The sequence below is a fragment of the Protomyctophum parallelum genome, assembly GCF_964188405.1.
Source record: "Protomyctophum parallelum genome assembly, chromosome: 15".
In the NCBI taxonomy this organism is placed as follows: domain Eukaryota; kingdom Metazoa; phylum Chordata; class Actinopteri; order Myctophiformes; family Myctophidae; genus Protomyctophum; species Protomyctophum parallelum.
Genome location: NC_139710.1, coordinates 30,167,044 through 30,182,740, shown reverse-complemented (window position 1 = coordinate 30,182,740; position 15,697 = coordinate 30,167,044). Strand labels below are relative to the sequence as shown.

Here is a 15,697-nt window from a genome sequence, read left to right as displayed (position 1 = left end):
TGTTCTATGTTAGATCAGAACCATACCATTACCTAGCTGCAGACCCGCTCGAGTGACTTCCTGATGCTCAAGGTTCCTTTTGCTCAGACAGAACTATAGGCAAGGCAGCTTGGAATGAGCTTAAAAAACTCTGAATAATGGGTCAATTCAGGGCAATGCTTTTCAACATTTTTGTTAGGGACTGCTTTGTTTAATTATTTAATATTTTTGAGTGTTTTCTGTCTTCTGATTCATGTAGGCCTACTGCATTGCTTATTTTGATGTTGGTGAATGTGAATGTCATCTCTGTTGATGATTGTGTTGGCTACATTGAAAATGAGGGCCTGAAGTGAATTAATTAAACGAAAGCCCGATATGGGGTATCACTGATCAGTATACGAGATGTTTGATGTCTGGGGACTGCAGATGGAAATTAGCAAGTTTTGCTAAATCTGGTATATTATTTACACTGCATTTTTAATGTAATGTTCATCAATATACACTGTCCCGACACAAAAAACGAGAAAAAAAAAACGAAAAGAAAACTGTAGGCCTACTCTGAGCTGATAAAGGTTATTATTATGAATTGACGATGACTCACTCCCTGTGCTAGTGTGTTCTCTCTCTCTCTCTCTCACTCTATTTCTTGGTGGGGCATTTCCCCCTGTCGTTCCCATGCCTAGAAGAACCATGCCGACTTCACACCGGCACTGCCCAGGGCTGCCAACATTGCATGGACCATGCCATGCACTGTGGGGAAACTTATTTCACAGAGTAGATGTAATGGTGAATTTTGGGAATTTGATACTTTTATCAGGCTTGCTTTATACTATAGCGTTGGAAATTGATGGGTAGGCCTATAGGCCTACCTACAGTTTCAGCCATTAAAATGCATCTAGCAGGGGCACGGTGGCACAGTTGGTAGTGCTGTCGCCTCACAGCTAGAATGTCCTGGGTTCGATTCCCGCTCGGGGCGCTGTGGGTGCTGGTGGCGTGTTTCCTCCTCCGCGTCATCAGTGCCCATACCCGAAGGCGGGGTTGGCGAAAGGGCCTTTCTGTGTGGAGTTTGCATGTTCTCCCTGTGTCCCCTAGGGTAGGTACTCTCACAAAAGCATGCAGTAATCCTGGTCTCTAAACTGTCTTCCCCTGGCCAGCCGGGGTGCCTGATGGAGGGGAAAGGAACTGGTTGGAATAATGTGTTCCTTCCACGCGCTATGTCCAACCAGGGAAACTCCCCCCTGTCAGGTGTAAAGGAGCAACTTGGACACTCAAGCATGAAGGAAGCATGAGTTAAGTCTGTTGCTCTCCCCTTATCCCCCATATATGGGGACTAGGTTGGCGGAGGGTGTGTAGAGCACAGGATCACATTAGATGATTGACACAGGGGTGAAAAATGGGTTACAAAATCGTGGGATAAAAAAATATATTTAAAAAAAATGCATCTAGCAGGAAAAGAGACATGAGAGCTTTAAAAACAGAAATCCAACTAATTTAGGGGACTATTAAACCATAGGGCATTTGAACACTATTCCTGCCAATCACAATGTTGGACAGGGTCTCAATTTGTGGGTCTAGGGGTCCTCCCCAAGAAACCAGTTTTAATAGGCCTATCGTTACTGTCGGGAGCAAACCTCCTAACTCCAAATTTGTTTTGTTTTTTGTTTTTTTTCATAAATCAGTGCTATTGAATACCCTTTATGTCTGTGTGTTGCCTCGGACAAAACCTCTTCAAAATATAAGGTTTTATTCATTTGAAAAATGTGTATTTTTCATTTCCTGAAAAATTTACATTTTGGAGTTAGAGGTTAATTCTTCCCGACAGCAGAGATATTTCTGTGTTTCGGTGAATATGGGGAGTTTGATACCAAATCCAGCCAGGATAAATCTAGGAGAAAAGACAATGCAGGGGTACTGATGGGGTCCGCTGAAATGCCATGATGCCATATTACACCAAACCAGTTGTTCCTGTTTTTATATCTTCACAAACAACCAAACTGGCCAATCACAGCGCGTCGTTCCTTCGGGTGATGGGATCAAAAGACACCCATAATAACTACAGGGAACAGTGAAAGCTGCTATTGATCTGTTGCAAAAAAAAGAAGAAAAAAAGAGAAAAGCATTGTTTTTTTATGGGAAAAAATGTCGAGCACAGTGAAGAGCTTTAGCGTGAGCCACAACCCCATCAATGACAAGGACACTTGGACTAATGGAGACTTTGTAACGGGGCAGATCAAAGTGGAGCTGGCCAAAGAGTGCCACATCCAGAGTCTGTTCGTCAAGTTTAAAGGCAAGGCGAAGGTATTTTGGTCTGAGAGGCACGGCCAAGTCACCGTGTGCTATCATTCTAAAGAGAAATACTTCAGCATCAAACAGTTCTTTATTCGAGAGCAAAAAGAACAAGGTAAGTGCATACCGGTAGCTATATTTTGTTTTGTTTTCCCAATTCTCAAAATGTAAAAAAGAAAAAAAAAAGTTATTGTAAAATATTCATGATTTGATTGAACGTACGTAAATGTATTATACAGTGATGTATAAATTGACAGCAGATGTCTCAACTGATAGTTCATGTCTTAAAACAGAGGTTATATATAATAGAGGGTGTGTCCTGGGAGATCCCGCTCCACTCCTTTTGATATAGAAATGTATGTGTTTAATCAGTTAAACTGCTAATAATACCTTCTGCCTATTTTCATTACTTAGTTTCATATTCCGTTTGTTTAAGATTGAACTATAAAGTTATTTGAATGTAGAACATTACAGAGTTATTCTTATTAATGGCAATAATGTTCTATTTTGTGGTTAACTCATCCAGGCTATTTTTGTGTGTCACCTAGACTAGGCCTCACACAGTCACCACTGATTGGATAGTAGGGAGGGGACATTTCAGTCCTACCTCCCAGGTTTGGGAGTGGGCTGGTCTATTGTTATGCATATAGGCTGATGGTTCTATGTTGTAATTTTGTGTTCACTGTGTGAAGTTGATTTGAAGGGACTTCACATTGTGCCAACTCCATTTTTCCGGGCCTTTGTCTCCTGAAAACTTCTGTTAACCGAGAGTAACTTTGATCAATAAACTTGATGCTACAAACTGGTTGAAATCCCTCCGTCTGGAATTCTTTGAGAGAAACACCGCCGATTGATCCACACTGCAGAGTCTTGATCGTGAAATATACATCAACAGCATTGGTGGGAAGTGGGTAACTAGGGACATCTGTAGCTTTTTGTGGTATTAACATTTACTAAACACAAATACTATGCCTAAAATTAAATGAGACAAAAAAGGGACTCCTGCACATCCAAAAAGACCCGTGGGAGCCAGGTGCAATTAAGTCTAGTTAGCAGTCAGCCGCATAGACTTCAAAAAGGGGGGGGGGGGGACGGACAATTTACTGCATCAACTTATTTATCATCGCGTCGTGCTAATAAATAAGTTGATACAAGTTGTCCGTCTCTGTTCCCTGGAGTGTGCAGTCCCTTCCTTGGCAGCGGATTTCCCTTTTTGAAATTATATATACCGGTATATAATTTTTGTGTTTTGTTTTTCAGAAGAGGATTGTCAACCACTATTGACCGATGAGTGTGGGAAACCATGTAAGTGAACTGCCAACATCAAGATATTGTAGCTTGTTTTCATGTTTTGTCTGGGACCTATTGTACACTTTCCAGTAGACTGGATTACTGTAGACCTAATGGTTTGCTCACAGGACTCTCAAGAAAACCTCTTCGACAATTACTGATCTGATAATATTACTCCAGTACTAAAACTCTTGGCTACCAGTCTCCCAGAGAATAGATTTTGTGTTACTTGTCTATAAAATGTCTCGGTGGCTCTGGGCCCATGCAGCTACATCTCAGACGTGCTGGAGCCATATGAACCCTTTCTCTTCGCAGATGAGTAAGGCTGGGACCGAGGCTAGAACACCCCCTAACACGTAGGTCAGTTGGGGCTGGCCTATTAATTGTTCCCATACAGTAGTTGGAACAAAACATGGAAGCAGCATTATACTATATGCGCTCCAGGTTACATTAGACAATCCCCCAAAAAAACATATCTGTGCTGTCACTTTTTTATTATTTCTTTCATTGAGTATTTGTTCTAATTTATATGCTCTGTTATTGTAATTGTATCTATTGCATTCTGTGCATTGTTGCACTATCTATTTGTTTTATTCAAGCAGTTTGAATTGCCTTTGTATATGAAAGGTATGAAAGGTTTTTTTGATAATGAGTTTGATTATTTCTTTCAGATAGCAATGTTGTTGCCCCAGGCATCCACGTCTATCCATTCACCTTTCAGTTTCCTGTTGACCAGTAAGTCACATCCAATGGACCTATATGAAGAATACATATTTATAATTTCTCCAAAGTGCTTTACAATGTACTTCACATCAGAGCCGAAGAGTTTGATCAATCCTCAAGGCCCCCCCCCCCCCGCAGCCCCGCCTCCCCGCACCCCCCTCCCCCAGTTGTTTTCGCTGGTACTTTTAAAGCAGCTTCTATAGGCCAATGTCCAAGCCAAGGTGAGGACTTTCAGGACAATTTACAATTTACAATTTAGGCATTTAGCAGACGCTCTTAATCCAGAGCGACTTACATTTAGGCAAGAACAAAAGCATGGGAATACATCACATAAAAGCATTTATCATGAAACATGCGTAAGCTAAGAAGGTAACAGTGGAATATCTATATGATGAAACTATACATACACTATACATAATAAACTATACATATTCACTACTATGCTATACATATGTACTATGGCGTGCTATGACTATATACAATACAATTATAGTGCTGTCTACATAACATGCTATAAGTCTAAGTCAAATGCTATCTAAGCCAACAGAAATTCTATCTAAGGGGTTAGGGTAAGTGCTATGGGCCATGATGGAGTCTGAAAAGGTGGGTTTTCAGGCTACGGCGGAAGATTGGGAGTGATGCTGCAGTTCTGACTGCAATGGGAAGTGCATTCCACAGTTTTGGAGCCAGAAGGGAGAAGAGTTTGGGACGTGTGGAGCGTTGTCCCGGCGTTTTTAGTGAGGGTACTTCCAGTTTCCCTGCGTTGGCTGACTATATATGGACTATATTATTATTATTATTATGAGAGAGAGAGAGAGAGAGAGGGAGATATAGAGAGATACGGAGGGAGAGAGAGAGAGAGAGAGATCATAGGCGGCGGGTGCGTTTTACCTTTGGGTAGGCTACAGAATTGCGTTGGGGGGGGGACTGTCGCGGATTTATTTATTTCCCAAATGGTCTAAAAATGAGTTCTTTAGCATACTTTTACCAATGAATTAGCCTATACACAGACAGCGACTGATCAGCCTATTTTGGACGATATGGGTCTTTTCTCGAGTCAGTGTGTAGTCTCACTAGTCTGTGGTTAGGTCTCTTTGGTGAATTCTTGATCAGTGTTATTGGGCGCGTTCGGAAATAGCGCACTGAGCCCACTGTGCAATGCAAACTAATAGGCGAGTGTGCTCCGGTGTGGTATTTCCGAACGCGCCCTTTATGTCACGCCTCAAGAACAACTACAAAAGAAACCCGATTAGCACTTTTTAACACCTCTTGGACGGCCGGTGTCTCTCAAGACAGACTGTTGCCTGAGGAACAACAGGGGAGGCGCTGTTTTCCCGAACATTTGACGATGGGATTCTCAGATTGCCGGCGGAGAGGTCCAAAATGTTCGGAATTCCCAGAAAATATGTAATGTAAATGTAAAATGTCCACGAAAATCTTCATGGGGGCCGAAAGGGGCCCTAGGATTCTTCATGGGGGCCATGGCCCCGTGGCCCCCACAGACTCTACGTCGCTGCTTCACATTCACCCATTCACACACACATTCACACACCGACGGCGGAGGAAACCATGATGCAAAGCATCAACCTGCTCAAGTCATCAGGAACACATAGGGGTTCAGTGACTCAAGGACACCATTCGACACCAACTCTGGGGGAGCCCGGGTTTGAACTGGGAACCTTCCGTTTCCCAAGCTGTTACTCTTCAGCAGTTGCCCGTACACCCTCGGTAGCGCAGCCTCTCGTCTCTAGTAAAGATACATAAATAAAATATTCCACCGAATGGAAAAATATTTTAGTCAATGGGATTTTTCAAGATGCCCGGCAGTGGCTCAGGAGTTCGATCCCAGAGCTAGTGTCGAAGTGTGTGCAGGTTGGTACCTTGCATGGTTTCCTCTGTCATCAGTGTATGAATGTGTGTGTGAATGGGTGAATGTTATACACATTGTAAAGCGCCTTGGATAAAGGCGCCATATAAATGCACCATTTTCCATTTATATGGTGAGAATAATCTCACGAACAGCTGGATCCCTCAGCGCCTTGAAGATGTGGCAAGCAACGTTGCATGCAGGGTGTCATGTGTGGTCTCAGGTGATGGCAATTACAAATGTGTGAGTGCATAATAATTATTCTATACACAATCCACCACTGGCCATCTACATGTGACACATGTTAGATGGCCAGTTGTGTAAAATAACTAAGTACATTTACTCAAGCCTGCAGAACCATTGCAGCTCAAGAATCCACCACTCCTGAACGAAGTGTCTGGTGCTGGGAGTCTGATGCAACGCACAGGTCCTAGCTGTACTCCTGGTGAGAGCAGGAGTGGACCTGGTGAGACGTACCTGTCTAAATACTTCCTTAATGTAAACAAAGTCCACACCCACAACACCAGAGGGAGTGCAACAAACCATGTACAACCCAGATTCGGCACAAACAAGGGACTAAATTCTTTTCGCTCCTATCTATGCCACCAAAATGTGGAACGCCCTACCAACAGTCATTAAGACATGTGAATTCCTTGACTCCTTCAAAACCGCTCTCAAAGGGCACCTACGGACGGCTGCAATTCGAATCTGGCCCCCGTAAAATCTGAATCCCCCCCCCTTTTCCCCTCACTGTATATGTTTCTTTCCCCTTTTTGCTTCCTTTATGATGAATTCCTGTGCTGTTCTTTAACTATATAGAAGTGTCTATTAGTACGTCTCTAAATGTTTTGATGAATTGAACATGGTGGACCCTGTTGTAAACAAGTGTAATGCTTAATTGGGTCGTCCACTCACAGTTAACAGTCTTTGTATTGAGTTTGTGCTTGAAATGTACTGTAATTCTGCAAACTGTTAATAAATATTTCAATCAATCAATCAATCAATCAATCAATCAATCAATCAATCAATCAATCAATCAATCAATCAGGAGTGGCCCGGACAGGAGTCAACCCACAGAGCCTAGTCCCTCCACATGCTAGAATTGTACCTCTCAGTCCCGGCATAGTAGTTCCGGAGTGGTTCCAACAGATTGTGTGGCCCTGGTCTTTCCCTAGTGGGTCTGGTCGAGGGTAGCTACTGGGACGTAAGTCGGGACTTGATCACCCCGGCTGGGTCAGTGAGGGGTATGATGTTCGCGAGACCCGAAACCCTGATGACCTTGGGATACATCACTGAGGATACGTCCCAGTTGCATCCATGCAATGTATTTTCAAAAGTACAATTTAGAGGTACTTTTACTTTACTGGAGTAATTCCAATACTTACATACATTAGCCTACTTCTATACTCCACTACATCCCAGAGGAAAATATTGTACTTTTACTCAATTATTCAAAAAACTTTAGTTACTAGTTACTTTTAGATTTAGACTATTATTACAATACATTATCCACTTCAGCCTTATGCTTCGGCTATTTGAAAATAGCGGATATATGCAATTTTCTTTTTTTTTAAATGTTTCTTTTGTGGCTTTCGCCTTTATTTAATAAAAATTATGGAGGGACAGACAGTAGGCGGACTACTGACTAAATGGGGAGAGAGATGGGGGGAAGACATGCAAAGTAAGTAAAGGCCGTCGGGATCGGGAGTCGAACCCCCGGCACACTGCCAGACTGGATTACCAGCCAAGGTGCCTGGACCATTGAGCCATGGCCCAGATATCTGCAATTTTCAAAAGATTATTTTGTTAAAACATGTGAAAATTGGACCTTTAGTAGAGTATTGGACAAATACACATAATCCGAAATTGGATTGATAATTTGACAGCCCTAGTAGAGATTAAGGCTGATTGGTACCTCTCATCCTTTCCACTAGGGACATGCCTCCCACCTTCAAAGGAATCTCAGGAGTGGGTAAAATCCAGTACTTCCTGGAGGCCCACCTGAGCCGGTCCATGAGAATGGACAGCACAGACATCGTCAAACTCACCTTCATCCCCAAAGTTGTCCCCAACAAAAACCCTGAACTGATGGTATGAGCTGATTTAACAAGGCTATTATGATTTATAATTAGTTTGTATTATTATTATTATTATTATTATTACCCTTATTATTATTATTATTAGTAGTAGTAGTATGACTTTATTTATATTATTATTATTACAATTATTATTATTCTAGTATTATTTGTTCATTTTTACTTTTACTGGAATGGTGTCCTTTGTGTTTCCTCTCCCAGAACCCACAACATGACACCAAGGAGAAAAAGATGAAGCTGTTTACATCCGGAATGGTGGCCATGGACGTCGACCTGGACAAGATGGGATACTGCCACGGTGAGAGAACTTAAAAGACAAGACATTTTATGTTCGGTTGGCGGGTTTTGTGCTCTGGAAATAGCAGATCTACGCGTTATTATTCGTGCTGCTGTTTGTAGATCGGTTCAGCAACCAAGTGTAAAATGAGCCATCACGACTCCATTAGGGCCCGCTAAAATACATTTTAGCCGACAAAATGAACTGTGATCGGCAAAAGATTTACTAAAACTAAAACTTTTCCGACTTACTAAAATGACATTTCATTCAAGAGACTATATGACTTAAACTGAATCAAGATTTGCCATTAAAAAAAATAAAAAATAAATAAAAACTTAACACTCCCCTGGTGTGTGTTGTCCAGGAGAGGGGATCAACGTGGTGGCCTCCATCCAGAACGACTCGTCCCGGGACATCAAGCCCAAGTACTGCCTCTACGCCAAGCACAGCTTCTTTGCGCAGGGCAGAAGGAGGCTGCACACCTTAGACCTCCTCAAAGAGGTGGGGGACGTCATCCCGCCTTCGGGTCACCAGACGGTCTCCAGGACCATCACCATTCCCCCTGACACGGAGCCGTCCATCCACAGCTGTGGCATCCTCAAAGCCGAACACAGGCTTAGGGTAAGTTCTCTCTGATAATGACTTCAAATCAAAGTCTATGTGCACGTGCTTAACGATTGTTGAAGAAAGAAAAAAGCATCTTTGCTGTTTTTGTATATGCCACCGTTGCACGGTGAAGTATAATACAGCGTTCAGAATAGGCATATAACGGTATGGGATTTTATAATACGGTACTTGTAGATTAATATATTTTTAATAAGTGGCCCCCAGAACCCACAAAATGACCAGAACTACCGGTACTTAATATTCACCAAAACTCCCACCACGGGACTCAGGTTTTTTCCTACTGCATTAAAGACGTTTATATACTTACTTAGTTTATGTTTTGTTGAAGTCAAACATCACTGTGTGTTTCCTGCAGGTCTATCTAGATGTGAAGTACGCGTCCGACCCGCACATCAAGTTCCCTATCGTCATCATGCGGACCCCTGGGCCCCTCGTCGGGGCCCCTGCGCCGGAACAGCCTCCAGCTTACTCCGCTTTTGGTGGTCAACCATACGGGGGGCCACCGGCATACAGAGCCCAACCTGCATTTGGGGCCCCCGGTATCCAACCTGCATTTGGGGCACCGGGGGGGCAACCAGGATTTGGGGCCCATGTGGGTCAACCAGCATTCGGGGTCCCCGGGGCTCAACCTGCATTTGGGGCCCCTGGAGCCCAACCTGCATTCGGGGTCCCCGGTGCCCAACCTGCATTTGGGGCCCCCGGTGTCAAACCTGCATTTGGGGCCCCCGGTGTCCAACCTGCATTCGGGGGCCCCGGTGTCCAACCTGCATTTGGGGCCCCCGGTGTCCAACCTGCATTTGGGGCCCCCGGAGCCCAACCTGCATTCGGGGTCCCCGGTGCCCAACCTGCATTAGGGACACCCGGGGCCCCACCAGCATTTGGGGCCCCAAAAGGCCAGCCGCCAGCATTGAGCAACCCCACACAAAGTGGGGATGCCCCTCCGCCCCCTTATGGCTCGTATGGGATGTATCCGGCGCTGTCTGAAGATTTCCTCAAGTGATTTTTTTGTTGTTGTAAAATAACTGTAAGATAACTCTATATTCTGATATTAATCGTTGCTATATAGAGTGTTTGTTCATTAGCATGGGGTCTCTCTCCAGCTCTTCAGTAGCGAGAAAATGCATTGTTCATGTCGGGATTCCAATTTCATCCAATCGGGAGAGATTGGATAATCTCCTGATTGGCTGAAAATGGCAACCTGCCTGAAAATGTATTTCTCTTCCTACAGTACGTCGTCCTTAGGAGATGGAGAGATGGGGAGACCCCTATTACTGTAAGGACTCTGTACAGTAGCAATGATTGCTATCAGAATATAGAGCTATTTGTGGGCTCGCCACAGCGAGCACACAATAGTTATTGCCAGTCTATATTTATTCCGCCGCTTCTTCTTCTTCTTCTTTATTCCGCCGTTCTTCCGCATACTTTATACTATAAATTTAGTTCAAACTTCAAACTCTTCAGCTCTTTGCAGTTATTTATGCTTGTTTTTTTTTTTTTACAACGTTTTATACTTTTTATACTTTTTAACTTTTTAACTTTTTTTTACATTCTTTATAGTGAGAGTCGATGGAAGAAAGGTCCCATTTTTCACAGTTAACTTTTTTGAGCTCTTATTACTCCGTCATACTTTCACTTTGAAACTTCACTCAAACTTTATAATGTTCATCTATCTTTGAACTTTCATTGGTGAAAAAGTTGTTCTGAAAAAGTTTATACTTTTTAAAATATTTAACTTTATTTATAGTTTTTTCCTCCCATTGACAATGTATGGGATTTATCTCTAAATCAACCTCACTTTTGCAGCCTCATTACTCTGGCATACTTTGTCGTAGAAACGTGATTTAAACTTTAGAAAGCTCACACGACTCTGGACTTCTTCGTGGTTCAAACCGTATTCGAATACGTTAAACGGTTTTTCCGAAATCGCAGTTCAATCGCAGGCCGTTTCGCCTAATTAGTGCCAACTTAGAGTGCGGGGCTTCTTAGACTAGAGTGCGGAGAACAGAAAATCTTTCCTTGAAAATTTACCAAACAAATTGTCGTCCCGGCCAGAATATTCATTTTACACGCATGTTCTTTGGTCATTTTGTAGCCACACAATGTGACCACCAAAGCACAGAGACATACAGAATGTGAACTACGGCCTTTTAAGTGACACAAATACAGTCAAGCTGCTCATTGACCTCCATTGTAAAATTCTTACGAGGAAATTATCGCGATGACAATTCTTAACTCGCTCTTATAACCACATTTTCGATCGTACCAACACCACAATCGCACATGGTGTACCTCAATATCTCAGGCCACTCACAGCGAAAAAAATATTTGCATTCGACTTTTACTTTTTGCGATAGAGCAATTTGTTCGGGCATAGTTTCCCCCCATTCAGGACCATTGTAAAATAGCAGACCTTCAAGTTGCGCGCCACTCCCAGTCATAGTGCTGTCTTTTACACTTCCACAGCTGAGACATATAAGGGCTTAATTACAGGGCTGAAATTAAAGTTACAAGATCTCAATGAGTTGCTCTGCGATACCTTGTGGGCTTGTAGGTCTGCTATTTGTGCAATTGGATGGCCTTTACACAGCTCTCGCAAGAGCACGCACGCACGCACGCACACACACACACCCTGTCATCCTATTGGCTGGCCTTTACACAGCTCTCGCAAGCGCACGCACGCACACACACACGCACACACGTTTATAAAAAAAATACTTTCATAAAATTATATATTTTTTAAACAAAAGAAGAATTAAAAAAATTAAAAAATAAATAAATAAATAAAAAATAAAATAAAATAAAAAACTTAAAAATAAAAAACTTTTTTTTTTTTTACTTAAAAAGAAAAAAACTTCTTTTAGAAAGATTTGGTCATGGACTTTGGATAACGCAACGTCATGATTATGGCGTAAGTGTTATCTTTTCACTTTATTATTATGACTTTTCTATGTACATTTAAAAGACAAACATTTCACTTTTGACTCCACTACATTTCCAGGAAATGACCACTGGGACCCAAACTTATTTCATGGTGGAAATAGCAAGCTACCAAACTTGTAGATCTGCTATTTCCACTGTTGTTGAAACTTGTCTTTTTTTAGAGAGGGTGGTGGGGGGTCTACATTTCAATGAATACAGCAATGTATTGTGTATAAAAAAAATACATTGTACTTTGTAAATTGTACTTTTGAATACATCTGAGTTTTTGTAAGCCAGCACTCCCGAGTACTTAGATAATATAAGATAAGATCTTTATTGTCACTGTATGAGACATACAACGAAATTCTATTTAGTGCAGCACAACATATAACAGTATCAAGAGAGGACGCAAAGACAACGAAAAAAACACTCACGTACAAATTTGACAGAGCAACTTTCACTCTGTAGTTGAGTAAATATTTGAGTATCTACTCTACAGCATACTTTGACTCAAGTACTGAAGAGGCCCGGAAGTAAGAAGAGTTATTTACAAAATGGCATATTATGTGCATAGAGCCTATTGTGTTTGTGTAGTAGACGCTCGACAAAGCCGGATGCACTTGGGGGGATTTGAACCCCCAGCTCTACTTTACCACTGTGCCTGAGCATTGTTGCTCAGCACGATTGGAGATTGTTCAGATTCAACTCGTGAAAATGCCTTGAGAACCAGTGACACTGTTGACAAACCATATCGGATGTCATTATACTGTACATTATACTTTCAATAAAAAACATCTTGCTTTTGGAGTGCTGGGTTGTGTTTGACGCTTCATTCTCTTCATAACAAACACATTTAACAAACATAATAAATTATTATAGTGGAAAATAATGGAGCAAAACGTGCAAAAAATGCAATTCTGAGGTCAATGACCCCTCAAGGTCACCAGAGGTCAGTCAGAAAGTGTTTCCACGTCTGAAATCAAACCTTGGGATGTGTAGATGATATCCTGAAAGTTTCATGCTTTAGTCATAAAATGGGGTGCAGTACTTAGTTTAGACAGTTTTTGGTTTAGACTAGTCATTGGTTAGACCAGTCATTAATCCTACAACCTATCTCAAACCCTCACCCTAAACCTAACCTCCCACGGGGCAGCACACCTAAACCTAACCTTAACCCATGTCTAACCAATGACTAGTCTAAACTAAGTATGCACCCCCATAAAATGCACAATACCTTATTATGAGCTTAACCGCCGCACTATCATGTTTATACGTTGGTTATAGACATACAGTACTAACAGTCCGACAGGCATTAGTCCGACAACATTGTGGCTCCCGGCATGTGTGGCAGGTTAAAACTAACCTGAGGCTCCTGGCATGTGTGGCAGGTTAAAACTAACCTGAGGCTCCCGGCATGCGTAGCAGGTTAAATCTAACCTGTGGCTCCCGGCATGCGTGGCAGGTTAAAACTAACCTGTGGCTCCCGGCATGCGTGGCAGGTTAAATCTAACCTGTGCCTCCCGGCATGCGTGGCAGGTTAAATCTAACCTGTGCCTCCCGGCATGCGTGACAGGTTAAAACTAACCTGTGGCTCCCGGCATGCGTGGCAGGTTAAAACTAACCTGTGGCTCCCGGCATGCGTGGCAGGTTCAAACTAACCTGAGGCTCCCGGCATGCGTGGCAGGTTAAAAATAACATGAGGCTCCCGGCATGCGTGGCAGGTTAAAACTAACATGAGGCTTCCGACATGCGTGGCAGGTTAAAACTAACATGAGGCTCCCGACATGCATGGCAGGTTAAAACTAACATGAGGATCCCGACATGCGTGGCAGGTTAAAACTAACCTGTGGCAGGTTAAAACTAACCTGAGGCTGCCGGCATGCGTGGCAGGTTAAAACTAACATGTGGCAGGTTAAAATGAACCTGTGGTTAGGGTTTGGGTAGGGTGTCGGACTAATGCCTGCCGGACTGTTAGCACGTCAGACCAAACACATGCGCCCCACTTCGTTGCTGTCAGGCAGAAACCTCATATCTACATACAGTATTTATGCCCTACTTTGTGACATAGAATTACCAAGTAGGGCATTAATTTAAAAAAGAATTCACCTGCGTGAACTGAGTGGTGCAACTCCCCCCCCCCACTCTCTCTCATTAGCAGGCAACAGTGCAGCATTATCCCTCTCTCTGTTTCTGGCACAACAGCGCCCCTACTGGTACTCATAGTCATATACTGGTGCTCATTAACCAACACAGACACACATAGGTGAACACAGGCATAGGTGAACACGGACATTGCTGTTCCTTGGAGTGGTTGCACCACTCAAAAATAAGTTGAACTAGATAAAGTGCCCATCGGCACAGGTCTCCACCAGGGCAGGTCAGGTTGTGGCCTCATGGTGGCGCTATAACAGGCAGTTGAGGAATATTTGGGGAGAGGTTCATCGTTGGCATCCAGGGAGTGTGTGTGTAAAGTTTGGCATGGATCGGGCCAACGGTGCCGGAGATTAGCTGATAACGGACGTACGGAAGGACTAAATCGGCCTCATGGTGGCGCTATAACAGGCTGTTAAGGAATATTTGGGGCAGAGGTTCGCCGTTGGCATCCAGGGAGTGTGTGTGCAAAGTTTGGCATGGATCGGGCCAAAGGTGACGGAGATTAGCTGATAACGGACGGACGGAAGGACACACGGACGGACGGAAGGACGGACGGACGGAGTGCAAAACATACTCTCCCACCTGGCCTTCGGCCTGATGGAGACAAATATGTCAATAAGAGGTTTCTGCCCAACATTATATGCAATGTGACCCTCTGGACTCAGTGAGTGTAAAAATGTAGTGACCCTCTCCATCATCCCCCGGCCTACATACTGAACATCGCCCAAACTGGTGTGGTTAGTTTACGATGCATGCTGGTAAAACCAGTTATTTAATAATTTGTGTTGTTCCAGTCTTTGCTCATTCCTTCACACTCACAGCTGTAGTTCAACTGAAAGCAGTCTGTTTCTTCCCAACCACAGCTGATCTAGGTTTAGTTTGAAGCAGACAAACATGACCATCAGTAAATTCACCATCGAATACGACACTCTCAACGGTCGAGACATCTTCACCAACGGGGATTCAATAACAGGCAAGATTATTGTAGTATTTAAATTCCATTTCAGTATCGGTTCTGGTTACATGTTTTTGCACTGCAGGTAGGGTAGTCTTTGTGGTGTAATGTATCTGGTAGACCAGGCTCATTGGAAGTTTCTATACTATGTCCTCTACCCTGGGCCATCCTACCCTAGCAAAATGAGCAGGGGTTAAATGAATTGTGGGCCAGACCAGTTTGTTTTGGGATCTCTGTAAGCCTTGTTTTTAATGCCTTTGTGGTGTTATAGTATATGAGGTGCATGTGTAGTCATAGAAGACATAACTGACATTGGATGACTGCTAGATTCCTCAATGTTTTCCGACTGACCAGTGAGGAAATCCTGTACAAAAATCTAGTTCTTTGGTTGACCTTTTTTTTTTAATTAATTTAGTTGACATTTTTTCACTGGAAAGACTGTGATAACATTGACATCCACTTTTACTGTCGGCCTTGCAGAGGTTTATTTTGAATCCAGAGAGAATGGATTCCAATAGTCCAAT

General features: G+C 43.0%; 1 protein-coding gene and 1 long non-coding RNA gene across 2 annotated transcripts; both read left to right on the top strand.

Annotated features, from left to right (window-relative positions):
• Window positions 1-2,072: 2,072 nt before the first annotated feature.
• LOC310872101 (arrestin domain-containing protein 3-like) lies at window positions 2,073-10,463 on the top strand. The gene is made up of 7 exons (XM_083783812.1): window positions 2,073-2,380; window positions 3,526-3,570; window positions 4,227-4,290; window positions 8,080-8,236; window positions 8,443-8,539; window positions 8,883-9,139; window positions 9,501-10,463. Exons 1-7 carry the CDS (start codon window positions 2,119-2,121, stop codon window positions 10,143-10,145), a joined length of 1,527 nt encoding a protein of 508 aa, XP_083639938.1. The 5' UTR covers window positions 2,073-2,118; the 3' UTR covers window positions 10,146-10,463.
• Window positions 10,464-12,304: 1,841 nt separating this feature from the next.
• LOC310872102 lies at window positions 12,305-12,871 on the top strand. Its single transcript, XR_014570347.1, has 2 exons — window positions 12,305-12,352; window positions 12,466-12,871. It is a non-coding gene; the product is annotated as an uncharacterized lncRNA (long non-coding RNA).
• Window positions 12,872-15,697: the final 2,826 nt, after the last annotated feature.